Genomic DNA, 18,813 nt, shown 5'->3' with positions numbered 1-18,813 from the left:
TGTTATGTACTGTACTGTAATGAATCAGCTCTACCTGTCTGACTCCTGGGCGGGAGACAAAACGAATCCCAGTACCAAAGATGACTCCAACAAGAATTCTCATTTTATTGAGTAAATCTCAGTGTACAGGAAGACAGTTGTATTGCAAAGACAGAACCGGACACGAGTTCTAGTGCTGTGGTCATCTACTCACTAAAACTCCACCAAAATCATAATGCTGTGAAATATGTCACTGGACAGTGGAGACTAGACTGGAACTCCATTACAACACATTACGTCATGGATGATGTGAGGAGGCAGCAGCCGCTGATTCAGACGTTGGAAGGAAGAAAAGGGAAGGTGATGTATCCCATAATGTGTGACTCCTCCTTCATCCCAGGTCAGCGGAGGATACTGGACCTGATTCAATCAACTTGTGTTTCATCCTAATAAATCACTGTACCAAAACATCCACTGTAACATTCTATTGTCTTATTGTTGCACAAATCAATTTAGATGGAATTATGCCAAGAACAAACTGAAAATCAAATTGTTTCTTTAGTATCGGTTAACATTTTTTTAACATCTCAGCCATTGTGTCTCAGAAATCTCAGATGAATCTGCGGTGCACCCCGTGTTACTATCTCACACAGATTTTCGTGGCGGAGCCAACGTATTTATACCAGTGGCTGAAACAACTACACACTTTGTCACAGAAGTTTGTACCCTATTCAGTTTGTTCTGCATGGCACGGTGCCACAGATTAGTCACAGAGTTTGTATCACTTTTTTTATTCACATTTTATTCACTAAGGAAGAAAAACAGTCTGCCATTACAGAGAGATCATAATGAATGGACTGTTGTAAACAATGAAGTGGAAGTTAGAGAATGTTTGTTAATAAGCAGAATGTGTCTATGTTTCGAAAATCACCACTGAATAGTCCTGTGGGCCAAAATGATGATGAATTTCCTTGTTTCAAAGAAGAACTGTGAGAGTAAGACCCCAGAACACACTCAGAACACTTCTCTGAAAGACATTTGTTTCCAAACTCAAAATGACCCTGTGGAGTTGTGACATTCTTAACAACTCCACATTTGTGCCAGAGATGGGGACTCCAGTCTGCGAGTGTGTTTTTTCATACTAAAATCTGTTTGAGTGTTTAAAGTGATTGTATACAAGAAAACTGATCAATGCTGATATTGTAGTAAGAGATATAAGAGTGGTAACACTGTACATGCTGAGTTCGAATCAGACTTGATGACATAAAGGCAAATGATAGAATGCTCATTACAGCCATAAGAGACTTGACGACCGACTTGGACTTGCAAAAAAAATAAATAAGAGCAGCTTTGTAATTCTTTAAATCTCTTGCACTTGTCTTGGGTGGCACTAAGCCCAGGACATAGCCACTGTGCCCCGACAAAATCGCATCAAAATAGCGACTTGATTTATCAATGGGAAGGTGAGCTCTGGCAGCCAAGTGTCTAAATCCCATCAAAAGGAAAGCAAAGAGTTGCTTGCTTGTTTGGGTTGGTACTATTAGCGACTATTAGGGTAACTTGCTATTTTCAGTGTGTAGGGGTTGTTGTTACTTCCTTTAGAGACGGACACTTTGAAAACGCTCACTACAGCCACAGACAGTGGGAGGAGGCAGATGAATGCCGGCTGAAATACTCAGCTAATGCTAGGCTTTAAACCAACAGGCTTCATCTGGGGAGACGGAGTACTATGCTGCTGACAGTTTGGTGGCAGTAACATACCAAGAGATAAAGCAGTGTGCCAACATAACATGTCTGTTAACATGAACACTTCAGGGGAATTTTAACAAAACTCCTGCACAACACACAAAAAAAAGTTGGCAAACTAGCTTAGCTGTTAGCAGGAAAGGTCCCATAAAGGGAAGAAATGAGTGCTGCAAGCGTCAGTCTGGCCTCTGGAGCTGTCACTTTTGATTCTAAATTCAAACATGGCATAAAATGCAATATTCTATCTCTGTGTGTTCTAAAGGCACCTGGAGCTAAACTACACCGCTGCTGCTGTCAAAGATGGAAAAATGCAAAATGGAGGAAACCAGTTGGCTGTGTTCAACAAATTATCATGACAGGAACTTATGTGAGAGGTAATGTCAAGAAGCATTCTGGATTTGACACTGAGGCTAAAACGCTCGTAGAAAAAGGTCCAACTGTTTTCTGCCTCTTAGAAACACAAACGCCTGCGGTGGCATGCCCTGAACAACAAACGTCAGCTTGATGCTAACGAACAGGATGTCAACTTTGCAATGTATTTTGTGATTAAGCTACGTGGGTTCTGTTGATGATGAACAAATGACACAGAAGAGGCCATCACTGGCAGCACCCTGGCTCCGCCACTGCCAGATTTACAAAAGGTATCACTTGACTTCCAATCAGACTGAATAGTTTGTTAGTATGGGCGTTTGGTGCACTGTAGATACATCTGCGAAGTGCTCAGGAGAAGGTTTAAGGGGGAACACTGAGGAGAAGGAATGAGACGAGGAGCTAATGTACAGGCCAATGTAATCCCTTGTTCATACAGTCATGTGAACTCTGTTGTGCTGGAGCTCACACGCTGTACGCTGCAGAGCCAGCACATGCTGCTTGCAGCTGGCTGATGGAGAGCAAGCGGCTGCAGAAAACAGCACGGCTACAGTGTCTGTATCAGGACTGTCCTTTGTTCTGAGTCAGAAGGCTGCTGATGAGGTCAGAGATTGTCACAAGATGTAGTCATTTGCATACTCGCTCGCTGATACGGGAGCAGCTTTGATAAACATGATCCAAACCGTTTGCGTAAGGTGAGCTGATCCTCAGTCAGGCATATCCCGGCTGAGGCCTGTGACTCTCACAAGATAAAGAAACATGTTGTTTGCAGCTATACTACGTCTACTGAGTACTACAGCTTGTGACAGGAGAAACAGAGCAGGTTATTCACAACAGAGCTTTAGCACATACAAGTTCATGCAGATTTATGTCTGGAAAGCAACACACAAAACGGCCATTCCTATGATAGATCCAATCCTTTTTTTTTTCTTTAAATTATTCAGGTAATATTGGTGATGAGTCAAAGAGAGAAACTGATTACTTTTTTGCTGTTAATTTTAACTTGGTAAAAAAACATCTACGCCACACTACTTCAATAAAAGTGGCAATTCAGAAGCAAAAACTTCTTCTAAAAATTACATCATTTTAAGTCCCTACCTGCGATTTAAATCCAAGCCTCTTGCTCTACATCCTCATGCTTTGCTTTTTTCTGATCTTGAAGGTGGTAAGATGTACACGACATTAATACCAATACAAATACAACACACTGAATAGAAACAAATTATTGTTTGGGGTTTTTTGTGTTTTTTTAGCCACAGGATATCTCAGGAGACCATGACGGCAATATTAACTCTGGGACATGATGCAAGAAATTGTGCTACAGCAAAAATTTCACGTCACGACAGCCTTCTTTTTAAAATCTTTTTTCCCCAATTTTTTTTTTGTAAAGCCGGTCTAAATTTCTCGTAAAGGTAAGTTTGAGCTACTCATGCATTTACAAAAGGTGACTCTTTAACATCTTCTGTGAATTTTTTCCCCCCATCAGATTGAATTGCAAATGCTAATTGATCATTATTCTTTTCAGACGATACATTTTGCTAAACGTTTAAAAGAAAACAGCAATACAAACAGAATCTTTTGGAAAAAAGCGTCAAAGGAAACTAAAGCTATACAAACAGAATCTTGAGAGTGAGTAGAAAATAGTCTTTCAGTGGTGAAGTAGATATGTTTGACATGAAGAACAGAGACATCATAAGCCTTATCTCGGTCTAAGTCTGACTTCATGGAAATATTCTGTCTGATAACCCACATACATAATATACAGCGGTTCACACCAGTATGTACTGCAGCCGCCACATGTGGTGCACAGAGAAGTGGACTTGACACAACTATGGCAGAACATCAAATTACAATGGGAAGAAAACAAAGAAAGCTGCTTTACAAAAAAAAACAATAGAAAAAATAGTGAGTAGTCTTTTTAGATTCAAATAAATAACATTCTCAAAGCAAAATAAATCCACTTCTTTTGGATTCATACGTAGTGACGCACACAAACAGACACACTCACACGTTCACATTTGTGTTACACATAAAACATTAAAACCACCGCTCGCTCCTTTTGCTCATCCTCAAAGGTTTCCATTGCACTCCTGTTTTATTCTTCTTCAAAAATACAGATGCTTTGTCCCTTGGCTTCATTACAAATGACGACCGCTCACGTCCTGCAGAGATCACACTGCACTCTCCCTCTTTCGTGCCTCTGTTTGCTGTTTTTGCTGGAAGTATTGCTTTAAGAAATACGTTTTGGTCTTCTTCTCAGATGGTTTTAGTGACGGAATCTCGAATGGAAGCAATTTTAAATTTTTCCTCTGGGTTTCACCAAACTCATCATCAAAATCAAAGTGTACATGAGGCTTCTTCTGGAGTCTTTTCACTTTGAATGGATGTATTCTACAAATACTGTCCAAGTCTTCCTTGTGTGCTCTTCCTTCTCAAGATGTTTAAAACAGAAAATGTGTTAATATTCACTTTCTGTTTGTTTCTTTTTCCATGCATGCACATCTACGTGGTTGGATGAGAGGTATAAAAGTGTGTCCTGGTGAGTCAGTGACAGCGTTAACGTTTGACGCACTTAGACGCAGATTTCAATGGGCGTAGCCACGAGCATGCGACCACCTGGCGAACTGTTCTCTCGCGGCATTCGATCGTAACTGTTGGTGGATGACACAGAGCTGTTGGTGGAGACGGATACAAAATGGTGGCCACCACCTTGTTCCATCATCCCACCCTTAGCCCCTCCACCGCTTCCCCTCTCTACAGCCGCTGGAGACAGGGGAGAGAGGGGAGAGAGGGGAGAGAGTGGGGAGAGTGGGGAGAGAGGAGATAAAGTCTGCTGCTTCATCCGCTCCACAAGGAGCTCCTCATCTTCCTCTCCAGAAGAGGATGATGAGATAGTGCCTTCCACCTCCCCTCGCCCCCCGCCGCCGCCTCCTCCTCCACCTCCTCCTCCTCCGCCATTGCTAACCCTCTCTCCACCACCACCACTGTTGCTGTTTCCGTTGCCATTGTTGTTGTTCTCTGCATCCAGCATCCAGGAGTGGCTGAAGTACCCGAAGACTTCCTTGACGGAGCAGCGGCGATCCTGTTCCACGGAGAGCAGCCGACGGAACATGCGGAGGGCCTGCTCAGTGAAGCGCCTCCACTGGGATGGCACCGTGTTCGTCCTTCTCCTCTGCCAGCGGGTGAACTCCTGGTAGAAGGAGTCGGAGGGCAGCGCCTTCTCCCAGGGAAAGTTGCCGGTAAGCATACAGAACAGCAGCACACCGAAGGCCCAGACGTCAGTGCTGTAGTCCACGCAGAAACCCTCGTGACGGGACACGTCGCAGAGCTCCGGGGCCGTGTAGGGGATGGTGCCACTCACCTGCAGGGGAAACTTAACAGGTCAACACCGTGGTCAAAAAAAGACAGCGTTAGCGGTCATAGACAAATGTTACTCACTCTTTTCACTGGTGAGCCAGCACGGCGTGTCATGCCAAAGTCAGACAGCTTGACCTTGCGGCACTCTCGGTCAAAAATGAGGATGTTTTCAGGCTTGATGTCTCTGTGGACCAGCTTCTTACAGTGCAGGTAGTCTAGAGCGATGGCTACTTGGTGAACACAGCGCTTTGCCACTGCCTCAGGAAGACCAACCTGAAGGAACGGACAGAGGGATGTAACACAAATGCATCACTGCACTGGCTGTTTTTGTCGCAAAGTAGCACATGCTATGTGTTAAAAGTGCGCTAAGTGGTTCTAGACGAATGTAATGTCACTCATCCCAAGGTTGTGAGACTCAACAAACAACTAACTCAAAGCGTCAGTGTTTGATGACCTCGTAATGACCTTGTTCTTCACTGATCTTGCCTACACTTAAGATTCTATCTCTTACGAACTTGTCAAGATGTCCTTGACCCAAAAGCAATAATGTCGAGAGGGCAACAGTCAGAATAACAGAGAGATGGAGCACCTGTGGAGGAATGATATCAAAGAGGTCTCCTGCAAGAGCGTACTCCTGTGCGAATACATAGTACTCATCTGTCTCGAAGGCAATGCCAAACATGTTGATGATGAAAGGGCAGGGAGACAGGTAGAGTGAGATGCTGTACTCCCGCAGGAAAGACTTCAGCTTGGTTGTCTTCTTTTTTAGGAACTTCAGAGCCATTTTTGTTCCTTTCAGGGCAAAACAGAAAGAAAAAGCACCTCAGAGACTTTTATGTTACCGGAGACCTTTTGGCTTATTAAGAGCAGCAGGTTCTTGCTGTTTTAAGTATGCGTGTGTGAGTGTACCCTCACCTCTGATCTTGTGGATGACCAGGTCCACCTTGCCGTAGGTGCCCTTGCCGAGCTCCCTGATCACCTCGTAGTACTTGTTAACCTCCAGCCTCTCCAGGTTCTGGGCTGCGATCAGCTGCAGCTCGTCCAGGATGTCCATGTTGGCTCGAGACACTAGTGGAGAGGAGCTCATTTTGGGGACCGCTTACGGGGATGGAACAGGCAGAAAACTGGGGAATGGATGCTCAGGCAGGACAAGAGCAGCAGCAGCAGCAGCTAACACCTGGTGTCAGTGTGCAGAAACAACAGAGGACACACATTGTAATGAGTGAATTCTTGATCTTAACCAGTCGATCAGTTTTTAACAGCCCCTTGATTTTGAACGCTGACAGAGTGATTCAATATGAGCTACAGAGCTAATGTATCACCTTTGTTGTTAGTGTTCAGCTGTGCGACTGCTAGGATTTATTGTTATTTGTTTGCAATGAACCTATTTAAACAAATAACATTAAAAACAATAAACATAAAAAATCATTTTATGACAACACAATATAATTCTAAAACAACTGTCATTATTGTTCTTATCAGCAGCTGCATTATTCATCATGAAGGTTACAAATAGCAAAAGATAAATAAAATGTGACATATTAATGGATGAATTACAACAATTATGTACAAAAAAAACTCCATGTCTAACCTGTGAAACAGATATCACGTCTATCAAGTGTCAACATTCCTTGTGGTTTTCCAACATTTCACATTTTGACAGTCACACAAGAAAACAGTTCAAGCGATTAAAGATGAATCTAATTAATAACAAGCTTTGTGATCAATTATTCAAAATTAATCACACATACCAATATGTAAGCACTTAAAAACTTTTCATAGCAAATGGTGGAAGATGAGATGATAGATGTGAATCAATGAATAAAAGGACATTCTGAACAGAAAAATGAGGCAATATTTTCAGCTTGAAGTTCTCTGATGGTTAGAGCCATGCGCCTGTAACGATCTTTTTTGTTTTTCTATAATTAATCAATCGAAATGAATGGGTTATATTGAGAGCCCCATTAATATCACATCCAAGATATAAAAAGAAATATACAATACACGTGTTTGACAAAATCACAATGTTTGTCCTTATTGGTTAAAATATTGGCAATTTACATTACTGTAATTCAATTCAATTCAATACCCTGACATGTTCAAATTTCCTATGTGTTATGACAGGGTACATACCATATGACATTTCTGCAGTGTGAGTCACATCACGTTCACATGTTCTACTGTTAAATCAGGAGGCAGGTGAAGGTGATGGTGGAGTTACAGGAGAGAATGCTGCACGGCCGATTCAGGACTGTGGTTTAACATTTGTGAGCGTAAATGGGACGATTTCCAGCTGTGTTAATGGTGACCTGACAGGGTTAAAACAGGCCAAAAACATGTTTTACTAAACCTATCAAGTGGTATTTGTGCCTAAACCTAACCAGAGCAGGAGTAGCTGAGTTGTCACAACATAAAATTGAAAATTGAAACTAAAGAAATGTCAAGTTTAAAAATGTATATTGTGGTATGCAGAAACACACATTGCCAACATTTATTCTGCCGTCTGAGTGGCAGTCACACTGTCACCACGTCCAGAGTTGTCTGTGAGGGTACGGACACATGGAGGAAACATATAGGACACACAGCATGTACATGTACCCTCATGCGATGTTTGTGATATTTTGGTGGTTTTTCAAGGTCAGTGATGAACAACAAGCCGTGGATGTTGCAGCTCACAGCCTGTTCTGATCTGCAGCGTGATAGTCACTGAAAATGCTAATTATCTGCAGTGAAGGCTTGAGTAATTCTAAATGCTACTCGCCAAGGGGGATGCAAGAGCTGAGCTGTGAGCTGAGTCACACACACACAGCAAATAGCAGTCCTTTCGAGCAAATCCATTCCCTGCTGCAGTGTGATTATTCTTAGTGATTGCTTTCTTTTTTTTCTTCCTGAGCAGCAACTGCCAAGACCTGAGCCACTATAGATCCAGGCACATGTAGAAGAAATATAGGAGTTTACACAGGTGTGTGCATACACGCACTCACACACACATACACACACACACACACACACAATCACTAAGTTACATAACCTGAAGAGCTTGAAGCTGCCTCTCTCATCCCTGAGGAGACGGTTGTGAATCTTCCTTCCTGCAGTTGCTCACAGAAAATCCAGCAACCCTCAGCCTGCTGCCATATTCATCATCAACACAACAAACATCCAGATGACATTTACATGATGTACTCCCCCAAATCCTTCAAAGAGTTAAATATGGTTCCAGGATGCAGAAAATGTGATTCTCATGTTCAGTCACCAGCTTTGTGACTAAGTAGGCACACACACCGGCAGGCTGGATGAAGCACATCGTCATCCCCTCGCAGGCCGCTGTGTTCCTCTGTGGGAGTGTCGCCTCTTTTGTGTCAAGCAGACAGAAAGAGCGGTTGACAGCGGCAGGTGAGGAGGGATGAGTCAGTTTGGGTGATAAATGGCGGCACAGAGACGATGTACTGCAGCTCGCTCTCTGCCTTAAATAAAAGCTCTCACACACACATGTGATAAACACATGCACACACACACAAGAGGGAGGACAGGGGGTTGTAAACAGAGAAGGCCATTTGTTTCTGTCAAGGGTTAGAAGTGCTAACTGTAGCACTGCAGGACACATGCAGCACTGTGTGTGTGTGTGTGTGTGTGTGTGTGTGTGTGTGTGTGCGTGTGTGTGTGTGTGTGTGTGTTCTGCAGAGGATCCCAAGATAATAATCCTGAATATATTTGACTTCATGTATCACTTTAAGGTGTGGTATTTTTACACGCCAGCTTGTTGTCATGGGAACCACGATGCCTTAGTTCAGAGTGACGCCTCACATCAGCCCGTGCTGCTGTCACTGAGGCAGCCCAGTGGCCAGGATGAAAATGTGGCAGCTAACGTTCACATGTGTCTTGTTTTGCTTTTCATTTCCTCCCATTGTTTCATATCCCGCCTAATGTCTCTGTCTCAGCAGTTACAGCCTTCCCCTTGCTACTAGATATTACAAAGTTAAGTACATTTCTTTCTGTGATTATAATTTGAATCATATATTGTTATAGAGTGTTTTACTGTTTGATGTGTTGTAATTGTTCTGTCATCGTTAATAAACATACACCTGGAAGCAGCGTTGATACTGAGTGGATTAAGCCAGTGAATTAAATCCACTTTAAGTCTGATGGGCTCAGCTACATTAAGATTGCAATCAGTCAGTCTGCTGTCTCCACCATTTCATTTGATGGCAGTGAACACACAGGAAGATTTCCTTTGGCATTTTAAACAGACACACATGGCGGAGAGCATCTGCCGGAACGCGACATAAGACAGGACTGACACCGAGCTGATATTTGTCATCAGTGTGAAAACAATATGAATGTATTATCTGGACCAGACAACAAAGGAAAGACACAAATATATAATTGATAGAGGCAGTAAGTTGGCAGGTCCAATCAAACAACTGTCCAACAGATGTTATGATGATATGACCTGCTCAGTGTTTTGTCTGGTTAGTTATGTAATCAGTGTTTTTTTAGTTTTCATGTTTTTTGAATATGTTGCCGAAATGTTAGAAATGAGACTAAATCATTTCACAGGTAGACTGAGTGATTTCACAGCAACGTTCGGTTTTAAACCAAAGTTCACATCCAAAATGAAAAGCAACAATTCTGTTGTCTGTCAGGCAGGATGAGTTCTGTAAACTTCAATCACACAATAACAGCCTTCACACCTGACACTGCGTGTGTGTGTGTGCGTATGTGTGTGTCTACCACAAAGAGAGCTGCATCTGTATTTATATAAAAACAGATCAGAGTCATAGCAGAATGAGTCATCAGGTCAGGACAAATGTTGGCTCTCCATGTCGAGTGGAAGTCTGCTATCCCACTGTGTGTGTGTGTGTGTGTGTGTGTGTGTGTGTGTGTGTGTGTGTGTGTGTTGTGTGTGTGTGTGTGTGTGTGTGTGTGTGTGTGTGTGTGTGTGTGTATGTTTGTGTGCACGCTGCATCACACAGGTTCAGTGTTAACAATAGCTGTAATGCATGCACAGCTGCGTCACACCCCTTGCAGAAACAGCTGCTGAAGCAATTGGACAGCACCCTTCCAGAGCTTAAATCTGATTGGATAGTAAACATGTGATGTGATGCTATGATGCGCTCACCCTGGAGCCTGTCCCCTTTAAATGAGCAACTTGTGCCTCTTTTTTTACTGTGTTAGTAAAAAAGTTAGTGTTGAGGAGTAAGAATCATAAAACGTAATTTATATTGCACCTTTCATTTTAAAAAAAGACAAGCTTGTGAAATAAACACCACACTTCTGATAAACCCTGCTGCCTTCTGTCAAAGTCACACACATTCAAAAAATAACAACTTGAATGATAGAACCATTAGGTTCATTAGATCCTCGTCTGGAATCAGCACCAGAAAAAGGAGAAACCCTGAAATATGCTCTAAAGCTTCCAATTGGAGGCCGATACAGGCTGATATCTTGACACCTGATCCACTGTTTGTTCATCAGTATCATGCCTGTCTCTAGATCTCTCACATCTTCAGCTCTGCTCAGTGTGGAAGCACAGCACCCCATCCCTGTCTGGTGTCTGACGGCTGCACTCATCAGTATTTCTTATCAACAACTGGGCAGATGACTATGTGTGAAGTGAAAAGTGCCACTTGTAACCTGAACCGCCAAATATGTTGTTACAACGAGCCATCTGGGAGGAAGCTTCTAGAAACTACAAGCAAGAGGAACAGGCAGGCGAAAAAATACATTTGATTGGACGAACCATCTGTCTATCACGGGCTAACATCACAGAATCAATCAGATCAACAGTAGCAACAGTAACAGCACCATTTTGCTCACGTGTTCACCAGAACAAGTGCGCAGGACGATGTTATGTCGATGTTGTAGTTCGCTCTGGGGCTCCTCTTTAAAGTTCCCATGAAGTCAAAATTGCTGTTTAAGTTTTTTCCCGACATATGTCTCGCTCCATATCAAACTATTTGTCGGTATCAGCCAACAGTGGCAAAACAGCTGTTTACAACTTCCTGGAAAACTCATTAAAAATGTTGATGACTCATCCTGCACTTGGGGGAGTATATTCATTATTTGTCCAATCAAAGCAGCAAAAAAGCTGCAGAATAGCAGCAAAATAATTGATAATAAATGCAGCACGTCTGCAAAACCCAAAACAAGGGAAGTGAAGAGTCTGATGAGATGGTTGATTGTTTTGGATGAAAGAAATTGGAAGACGGTAACTTGTGCTAAGCTAAATGATGACGGGCATTTGTCACTCATTTGTCCCAGTCTGTCTCCTGTAACCCTTCAGTGCAATTCTCCCCTCATCCACCAGATGGCCTCAGCCTGTCCTGCCCTGCTGTATCACCTAACTACGCCACCCATCCGCGCACCTGGAGCCTCTTCCTTTGTCCTCTGCAGTTAACTGTCACCCACGCTCACCTGTTCCCACTCCCCCTCACCAGCCCTGCAGATTCCCACAAACACTCGCCTGTTCATGTGTTGGATGTCCGTTTGTGCTTCAGTTCTGATGTCAGATTCACCTGGTTGCCTGTCTTCTGCGTTTGGGTCCAGCCCCTGCAGCTCAGCATACCAGCCCTGACCAGTTTTGGACATTTTATAGGCCATATAAAAAAGAAATTAATTTAAAAAATCAACCGATAAATGATTTGATGAAGAAAATAACTGCTGGTTGCAAACCCCGATAACAACACTGCCTAAAAATATATGTGGCAAAGATTTTCTTGTTTTTTTTAACCAAAAGTTTCATGACATTCCTTCTGCCCCCTTCAGGACTGCACCTGCTCACTCCTACAGGCTTCAAAACGCATATCATACTGGAAATACAGAATACGCCACGTTCCCTTCAGCTGACCACAAATCCAGCCCTCCTCCTCCTCCTCCTCTCTCAACAGACACTCTGTGCCACCAGGTCCAACACTCAGGGGCCGCAGCTGACTAAATCCCAGACTGCTTGCGCAACCAGAGCTGAGCAGCAGAGCACATTCAGCGAGCCAAGGCGATGGTCACAGCCTCATCCACCCCCGCTGATGCAGCCATACTGCCCTCGCACAATTAGAGCAACGCCGTCTTCATCCTTCTTCCATTTCAACGAACTTCCAGTTTTTCTGACGCAAAATGTACACATTCCCCCCGTCCCCATGTGAGGAGCGTCAGCAGCACGCACATAAGGCAATTATGATTTATGGCCACATTCATCTTCTGCTTTACATGATCAAATGACCGACTGCTGTGTGTGTGTGTGTGTGTGTGTGTGTGTGTGTGTGTGTGTGTGTGTGTGTGTGTGTTAGTGTGTGTGTGTGTGTGAGAGAGAGAGAGCAGGCACTGACAGTGAGTGGTGTACGCTACAGAAAATAATGAGGGAAGAGAGAGAGGGAGAGCGGCACACAATGACAAGAAACGTTGAGTAGCAAAGTGCCAGCAAGTGTGTGTGTGTGTGTGTGTGTGTGTGTGAAGAAAGACAAAGAATATGATGGCCAATATCGCAACAGCACCTACCGACATATTAGCAGCTCAAATCCCCAGTGGAGCAGATTTCTGTCTACAGGTCATTAAAGTGATTATTCAGACCTCCTCCTCCTGTGACTGAACTCTGACCTCAGACCTCTGACCTCGAGGAAATCAGAATTCCTACGGCCTAAAACCAGATATGAATCCCTCTCATTAATAAGAAGAAAGTCAACAATCCCACAGTCACACTGGCTTTTAAAGGGAATTTAGAAACTGTCTGAGGAAAAAAAAAACTGGATGAAGTCGTAATGATGTCATCAGGCTGTCACTTGAGTCCAGTGGTACAAACAGGCATTAATGTTTGAAATACATGTATTACATCGAGTCGCATTATGTGAAATATGGAAACTAGCATGTTTCGATGTGGGGGCCAGTGTGGGTCAGGAAACTACTGTCGCAGCAGCCTCAAGGTTGCAATTCCAAGCTTGAGTTTTTTGTAACGTACTCAAAACATGAAAGGAGGAGTTTCACAAACACAGCGGACAGCACACAGGTCTCCATAAGAATGAATTAACTTGTTGTTGACTCGTCATACAAAACTGTGTGAAAATGAAGCGTTGCCTCATCGATTATCAACTTGGGACATTTGAATTTCTTTATTTATTTGACGTGGACAGTCCCCTTTAATAAACTACAATCAAAGGAGCAGCTTTGGTCTTTATGGCTAACATCCAGCTGTAGTGCCCGGTTGGTTATCAAGAATGCATGGCGACAGGGTTTAGGGGATGACATCTATGAACAGATTGCCTCACAAGAACTAATAACCAGCTAAATCATGGTCAGACGGCCTCCTGAGATTGCATTGATGCTAATGTATCGCGCCTCGTTCACCTTCATACAGCCAAAGCCAACTCAAAGATGACTGCTCATCACTACACATGGAAACCAGATTCCTTTAAATACATGTCGAAATCAAGCTAACGCAGGCTAATCACACATGTGACTACAAGAGTAGCAGCGTGTTCAACGAGCAGCAGTCCTTTAACTCAAAGACTGAGAGCACAGGGACAAGGCTATAGCATGGCTCGGTCCAAAGGTAAAAAACTGTCTACCAGCACCTTTCAACTTTACTTCTTGAGGTCTGTTTTTCCAGCAAAGAGCCGCAGAGGCCCCCACATTTCGCTAGTGCGGCCAAGACAGTGTTAGCCTATAGCAAGTATCTCCCCATGAAGAGACAACACATTCACTGTGTTAGCAGTGAGCTTTATGCTAAGCTCATATTTAGCATATAGAAAGAAGAGTGGCACTGATCTCCTCGTCTAACTCTCAGAGGGAAAGTCAATCAAACTCTTCAGTGAAAGGTAAGTCATTCAAAACGTGTCCCGAATAATGGTGTCAAGGGAGCACCATCACAACCAGCACCAAAACACAACATATGCTGGTCTATGCTGGTTTTTCCAGCAGGGTAGCCAAAAACATTAAGCTCTCGGCTCATTACATGGTTACAGTGCATCTCTTTTTACAACACCAGCTGATGGGGCTGAATTGACACAATTTTTTCTCTGTCAGGAAGCTTCATCAGGTCATCTCCCATTTTCCTACCAAGCTGTATTTTGATGTGATGAGGACAGAGTTACCACCTGCCAGCGAGACACCTGCTGGCGAGGACCGCTGGACACCAGTGTGTCTAAGTGACCTACATTGTGATCTGTGACTCATCATCCTGAAGTGGATTGTGTACGTGTGCCAGTGTGATGTGTCTGCTTTTACGCGCCATCAAGAACCTTAAACCCACTTTGATCAGCTGTGTCTCGGGCTTAACACACACAACCACACAGCCCTCCACTGTGGCCTCAGAATACATGAAGCAACAGAGGATTATTGTAACAGACACCCACATTACCTCCGTGAAACAATGAGTGAGGATTTCATTAGTAGCAAGTGTTCTGAGTGACAATAGTGCAACATAATGCGCACGCACCCCTTCAGTCTTCTGAGGAAGACACACAAATCAGTGGTCGTTGGCCCAGCGAGCAGTGGGAGCAGCGTGTGCAGGGAGGCTGCTGGGATGTAAACATGGTGGTCGGCTGTTGTTCACCAGACATCCTCAGCTACAGCTCTCTGTGGGGCCACGTCATGTCGGATCCCACCTGCAGTGTGTCCTGAGACAGCACTGGCTCTGAGCACCATCACCATCACTTTAGTGTAACAGAGCTCAGGAGCAAGTGACAGGCGCGCACACACACACACACACACACACACACACACAGAGAGCTGCTGCAGATACCTGACTGCCACCAAAATGCATGGTGCGTGTTGTCATCAACACAAATTCCACTTCTACTACACAAATAGTGTTAACAATCTAAATGACTGAAAATCTCAAAAGCTGCATTTTTGCCCCCCCCCCCCCCACACACACACACACACACAAACACACAAAATGAAGGGCCAATCACAGCATTGTTTTCAGTGTACGCTGCTGCACTGAACAGGCCTGATCGTTCATACACTGAATACCAGTGTAACGCAGTGTAACACAGCCCGGGAATTATAGCAGCTGCTGAGTAAGTGAGTGAGTCAGAGGAGGGTTAGTCCGGGTACGGGTCGGGGTCCGGGTGCAGGTGAGGATGGATGACGCGGGTTTGTTCCAGCACTCACCCTTCACTTGGTTCCCATATGGGGGCTGTGTAGTCCGCCCTGTCAGCCCGGGCTGCTGGAGAACACACGAGATGATCTGAGCGCATACTAAGGCCAGGTGATCCGGGAGAAACGCCTGCTCTCGGCGTCCTGTGCGAAGCGTCCGTGCAGCCGTGAGACGGTGGATGTGTCACCGAGCATCCTGCAGCCTCCTCCGGCTCTGCGTCCTATTGTCTCCGCATCGCTCTGTCCTCTAGGATGGGAGGAGAGGAGAGGAGAAGAGAGAAGGAGAGGAGCTGCCAGTCGGGAGGCGAGGAGGGGGGAGAAAAACCCTCCCCCTCCTCTCGGCTCTGGCCAATCGCAGCGCCGCTCCGCCGGGAGCCGCCGCTGCTCGCTGTCTCCGTACAGACTATGCTGCTTTCGGGGGCAGTCGGAAATATCATAACAGATGCAGGGGTATCGCTTCATTAAATGCTGAACTGGTCCTGCAGGATTTTCATTCCTTGCCATTATTACTTTGTCACATTCAGTGACTGGGACGACATTTCTGAAAAAAAAACAACAACATGTAGAACTTATATATTTTATTTATTTATTTATTTATTTTTATACTAAAGAACTATAAAAATCATGAACATGATAAACAAACCTGATAAAGATTAACTCCACCATATTTCACACAGGTGCTGTGAACAAAGTAGTATGAAGCCTCCAGCTGCATGTGTCTTCTGTTAAGCTGACCCCTGTGATGTCACTCAGTGGCTGAGTTACATTGTGGGTAGTGTAGGCTCCAGGTTTCCAAAAGCAGTCCACTGGTCTAACATTACACTCCTCTGACACTGATGGGCTCATGAACAGTTGCAGATCAAATGATCAGAACAGGTGATCACCTCTGATGTTCTCTGATGCAGGAGGCCAGAAGACACAGTGGACATTGTTCCAGCGCAGGGAAACGCTGATCGGACACGTTCTTCTGAGCAACCTTTAAGAAACAGAGGTGAACTCTGACTCAGGTAAGTGGCTGCTTACCCAGTTCTTCCTACTGGGTTCTGATCCCGGTGATGTGTTGTATTTGACTGCATGAGCACAATGTTTCCACATGATGGACACGTTTATGATCGCACACTGAGGCTCAGAGCCAAACAATAATCATTCACACATATTGTGCTGTTTTGGCCTTCTCTATCCGTGTGTCGATCACATCATTGGCATATTTTTCAGTCATACAATCATTCTGGCAAAAGCATCACACCTCCGGATCATGTCAGATTGAAAGACAAACAGTACACCTGCTGTCTGTCTCTACTGTGCAGACCGAGATGAAGACAGACTTCATGTGAAAGGTCTGTGAGAGGAATGTAAATCAGTTAATCGGATTTCTTTGGCAGAATTAAAGATTACAAACTCCGTGACTCTTTCTTATTTGTGTCTGTTCTACACCTACTTGAGCCATTTTGGTTGTGAATGCTCAAGGCAACCCACGATATCTGTTCTTCAATGAAACAGATCTTTATTATTCTTATTCTGTCATTGATATCTTTCAGAATTTCAGAAACATTTATCGTTTTCTGCAAACAATTTCCCATTACAATGAATGGAGGACTGTTAAAAAAATGCTACATTTTCACATTCATTTTAAGCATTTTCAAAACTACTCATTCAGTCTTTCAGCTCGAAGGAAATATCCCACATCTGGTATACGTTTCAGTAATGATTAAAATTTTAAATCCCATTTAAACTTTTCAAGACCATTTGTAACAGTCCCTTTGTTTAAGACTTACTATCTTTGTTTGTTTCGGTCTGATTTTCATAATCCCTCTGGACTGATAGCAGGGGATTCAGATCACTTGTGTGCAGGGTGGTGGAGAAGCGGCTTGGGGCATTCCCCATCCAGCCAGTCATGGTTTGACGACGCCCTTTTGTGAAGGCTTAAAATACTACATACATGCTGCGTCTCAATTCAGGGTCTGCTTTCTTCGGAGGCAACTATCAGGTCACTATAGGAGGTCACTATGCCGCACGAAGGCTGTCCCAATTCGAAGGCTCCTCCAAATGAATCCCACAAATGCAGCCTCCTTTTCCCTCTTTTTGGAGGATGCACTGCTACTCGCATTCAAAGACCCAAAGGCAGGGTCCTTTGAAGGATGCAGACCCTGAATTGAGACATAGCAACACTCTCCCAGCTCAAAAATACATTACTTTTAGGCAATTTTCAGATATCTCCATTGGTGTGTATGGGGCAGGATGTTGCCAGCCAGAGTGGGGAGGAAGTGTAAAAACAGGGTTCACTCCAGCTACACAAACATCAGTCTCACTCAGGTTCATGACAGTGTGGCTCCCTGCTTATTCTCACCCAGCTGTTATCACTCTTCTTATAGAAAAATGTTAAAGCCACCAATTCAGTTTGGCGTTAGCTTTTTCCACAGCCAGCATTCACAACTACAAGTTCTTCAGAACTTGTCTTACAATTATGATCTGTTTTGTCTTTTATCTTAAGTTGTATTGTTTCGTCCATCTTGGCAATGTCTCCCTTGTATCAAAGGCTTCTACCCTCTCTGGGAATTACATGGTGAAAGATTTTTCAATAAAAATAGATAGAGTATAAATCAGTCGCATACTTTTATAAAATACAGCTCTTTAAAAATGCAAACAATCATCACTACCATGGCAAAAAAAATATTTTGTTATTGCTTCAATCCAAAAATCTTGCCTTAACTCCGAAGATGGAGTTTACAAGCTGCACATGAATGCCTCATAAGTGCAACACAGAGGGGGCATCTGTGCAGTGGAGTGTCCCTCCTCTAATATAAATGTGCTCTTATTTTGTGGAACAACAAATATCACCTGGTACTCATCTGTGTTCTGTCTCGTGACTGTGGCCCAATATCTCTGACCAAACATCACAACAGTAATTCACAATGCTGCATCGCGCTCAGCTTCATCTCACTTGATGATTGTTTGTCCATACTGTTGCTATGAAATATGCTGTTAGGCACTGCACTGCACTGCATCTTAAATAAATAGCGTATGGTTGTTTTTTCACAAGCTCTTGCAGCATTATATGTACAGATTTGCAGTAAATAGCCTTCATTCTGATACAGAATACAGAAGATGCTGCAATAGGCTTGTTTCATACATTTAGTGTGACTGATTCTTTGTAGAAAACAGCCCTCTGGTTACTGAGTAGTTGCATCACAGGATGAAAATAGGGAGGTGCTGTCCCCTGAGGCTGCTCGGATCTCTCCACCAACACTCGTCACATGGCTAATAAGTGCCCTG

At 43.8% G+C, this 18,813-nt stretch overlaps 1 protein-coding gene across 1 annotated transcript; it reads right to left on the bottom strand.

Annotated features, from left to right (window-relative positions):
• Positions 1-81: 81 nt before the first annotated feature.
• bsk146 (brain specific kinase 146) lies at positions 82-15,878 on the bottom strand. The gene is made up of 5 exons (XM_030400129.1): positions 15,556-15,878; positions 6,367-6,628; positions 6,041-6,243; positions 5,533-5,724; positions 82-5,455 (listed from the first exon to the last, which is right to left on the bottom strand). The coding sequence occupies exons 2-5, from the start codon at positions 6,536-6,538 to the stop codon at positions 4,667-4,669; spliced, it is 1,356 nt and encodes a 451-aa protein (XP_030255989.1). The 5' UTR covers positions 6,539-6,628; positions 15,556-15,878; the 3' UTR covers positions 82-4,666.
• Positions 15,879-18,813: the final 2,935 nt, after the last annotated feature.

Source organism: Sparus aurata, chromosome 20 (assembly GCF_900880675.1).
Source record: "Sparus aurata chromosome 20, fSpaAur1.1, whole genome shotgun sequence".
In the NCBI taxonomy this organism is placed as follows: domain Eukaryota; kingdom Metazoa; phylum Chordata; class Actinopteri; order Spariformes; family Sparidae; genus Sparus; species Sparus aurata.
The sequence above is the reverse complement of the archived record's forward strand: the minus strand, read 5'-3'. Positions and strand labels throughout refer to the sequence as shown.

Bases quoted from the DNA above. Each gene is read 5' to 3' on its own strand.
- bsk146 (XM_030400129.1), bottom strand. From the start codon at position 6,538: ATGAGCTCCTCTCCACTAGTGTCTCGAGCCAACATGGACATCCTGGAC. The intron at 6,244-6,366 runs GTGAGGGTACAC...TTGCCCTGAAAG, and splicing joins GGTCATCCACAAGATCAGAG to GAACAAAAATGGCTCTGAAG. The intron at 5,456-5,532 runs GTGAGTAACATT...TTTCCCCTGCAG, and splicing joins CTGGCTCACCAGTGAAAAGA to GTGAGTGGCACCATCCCCTA.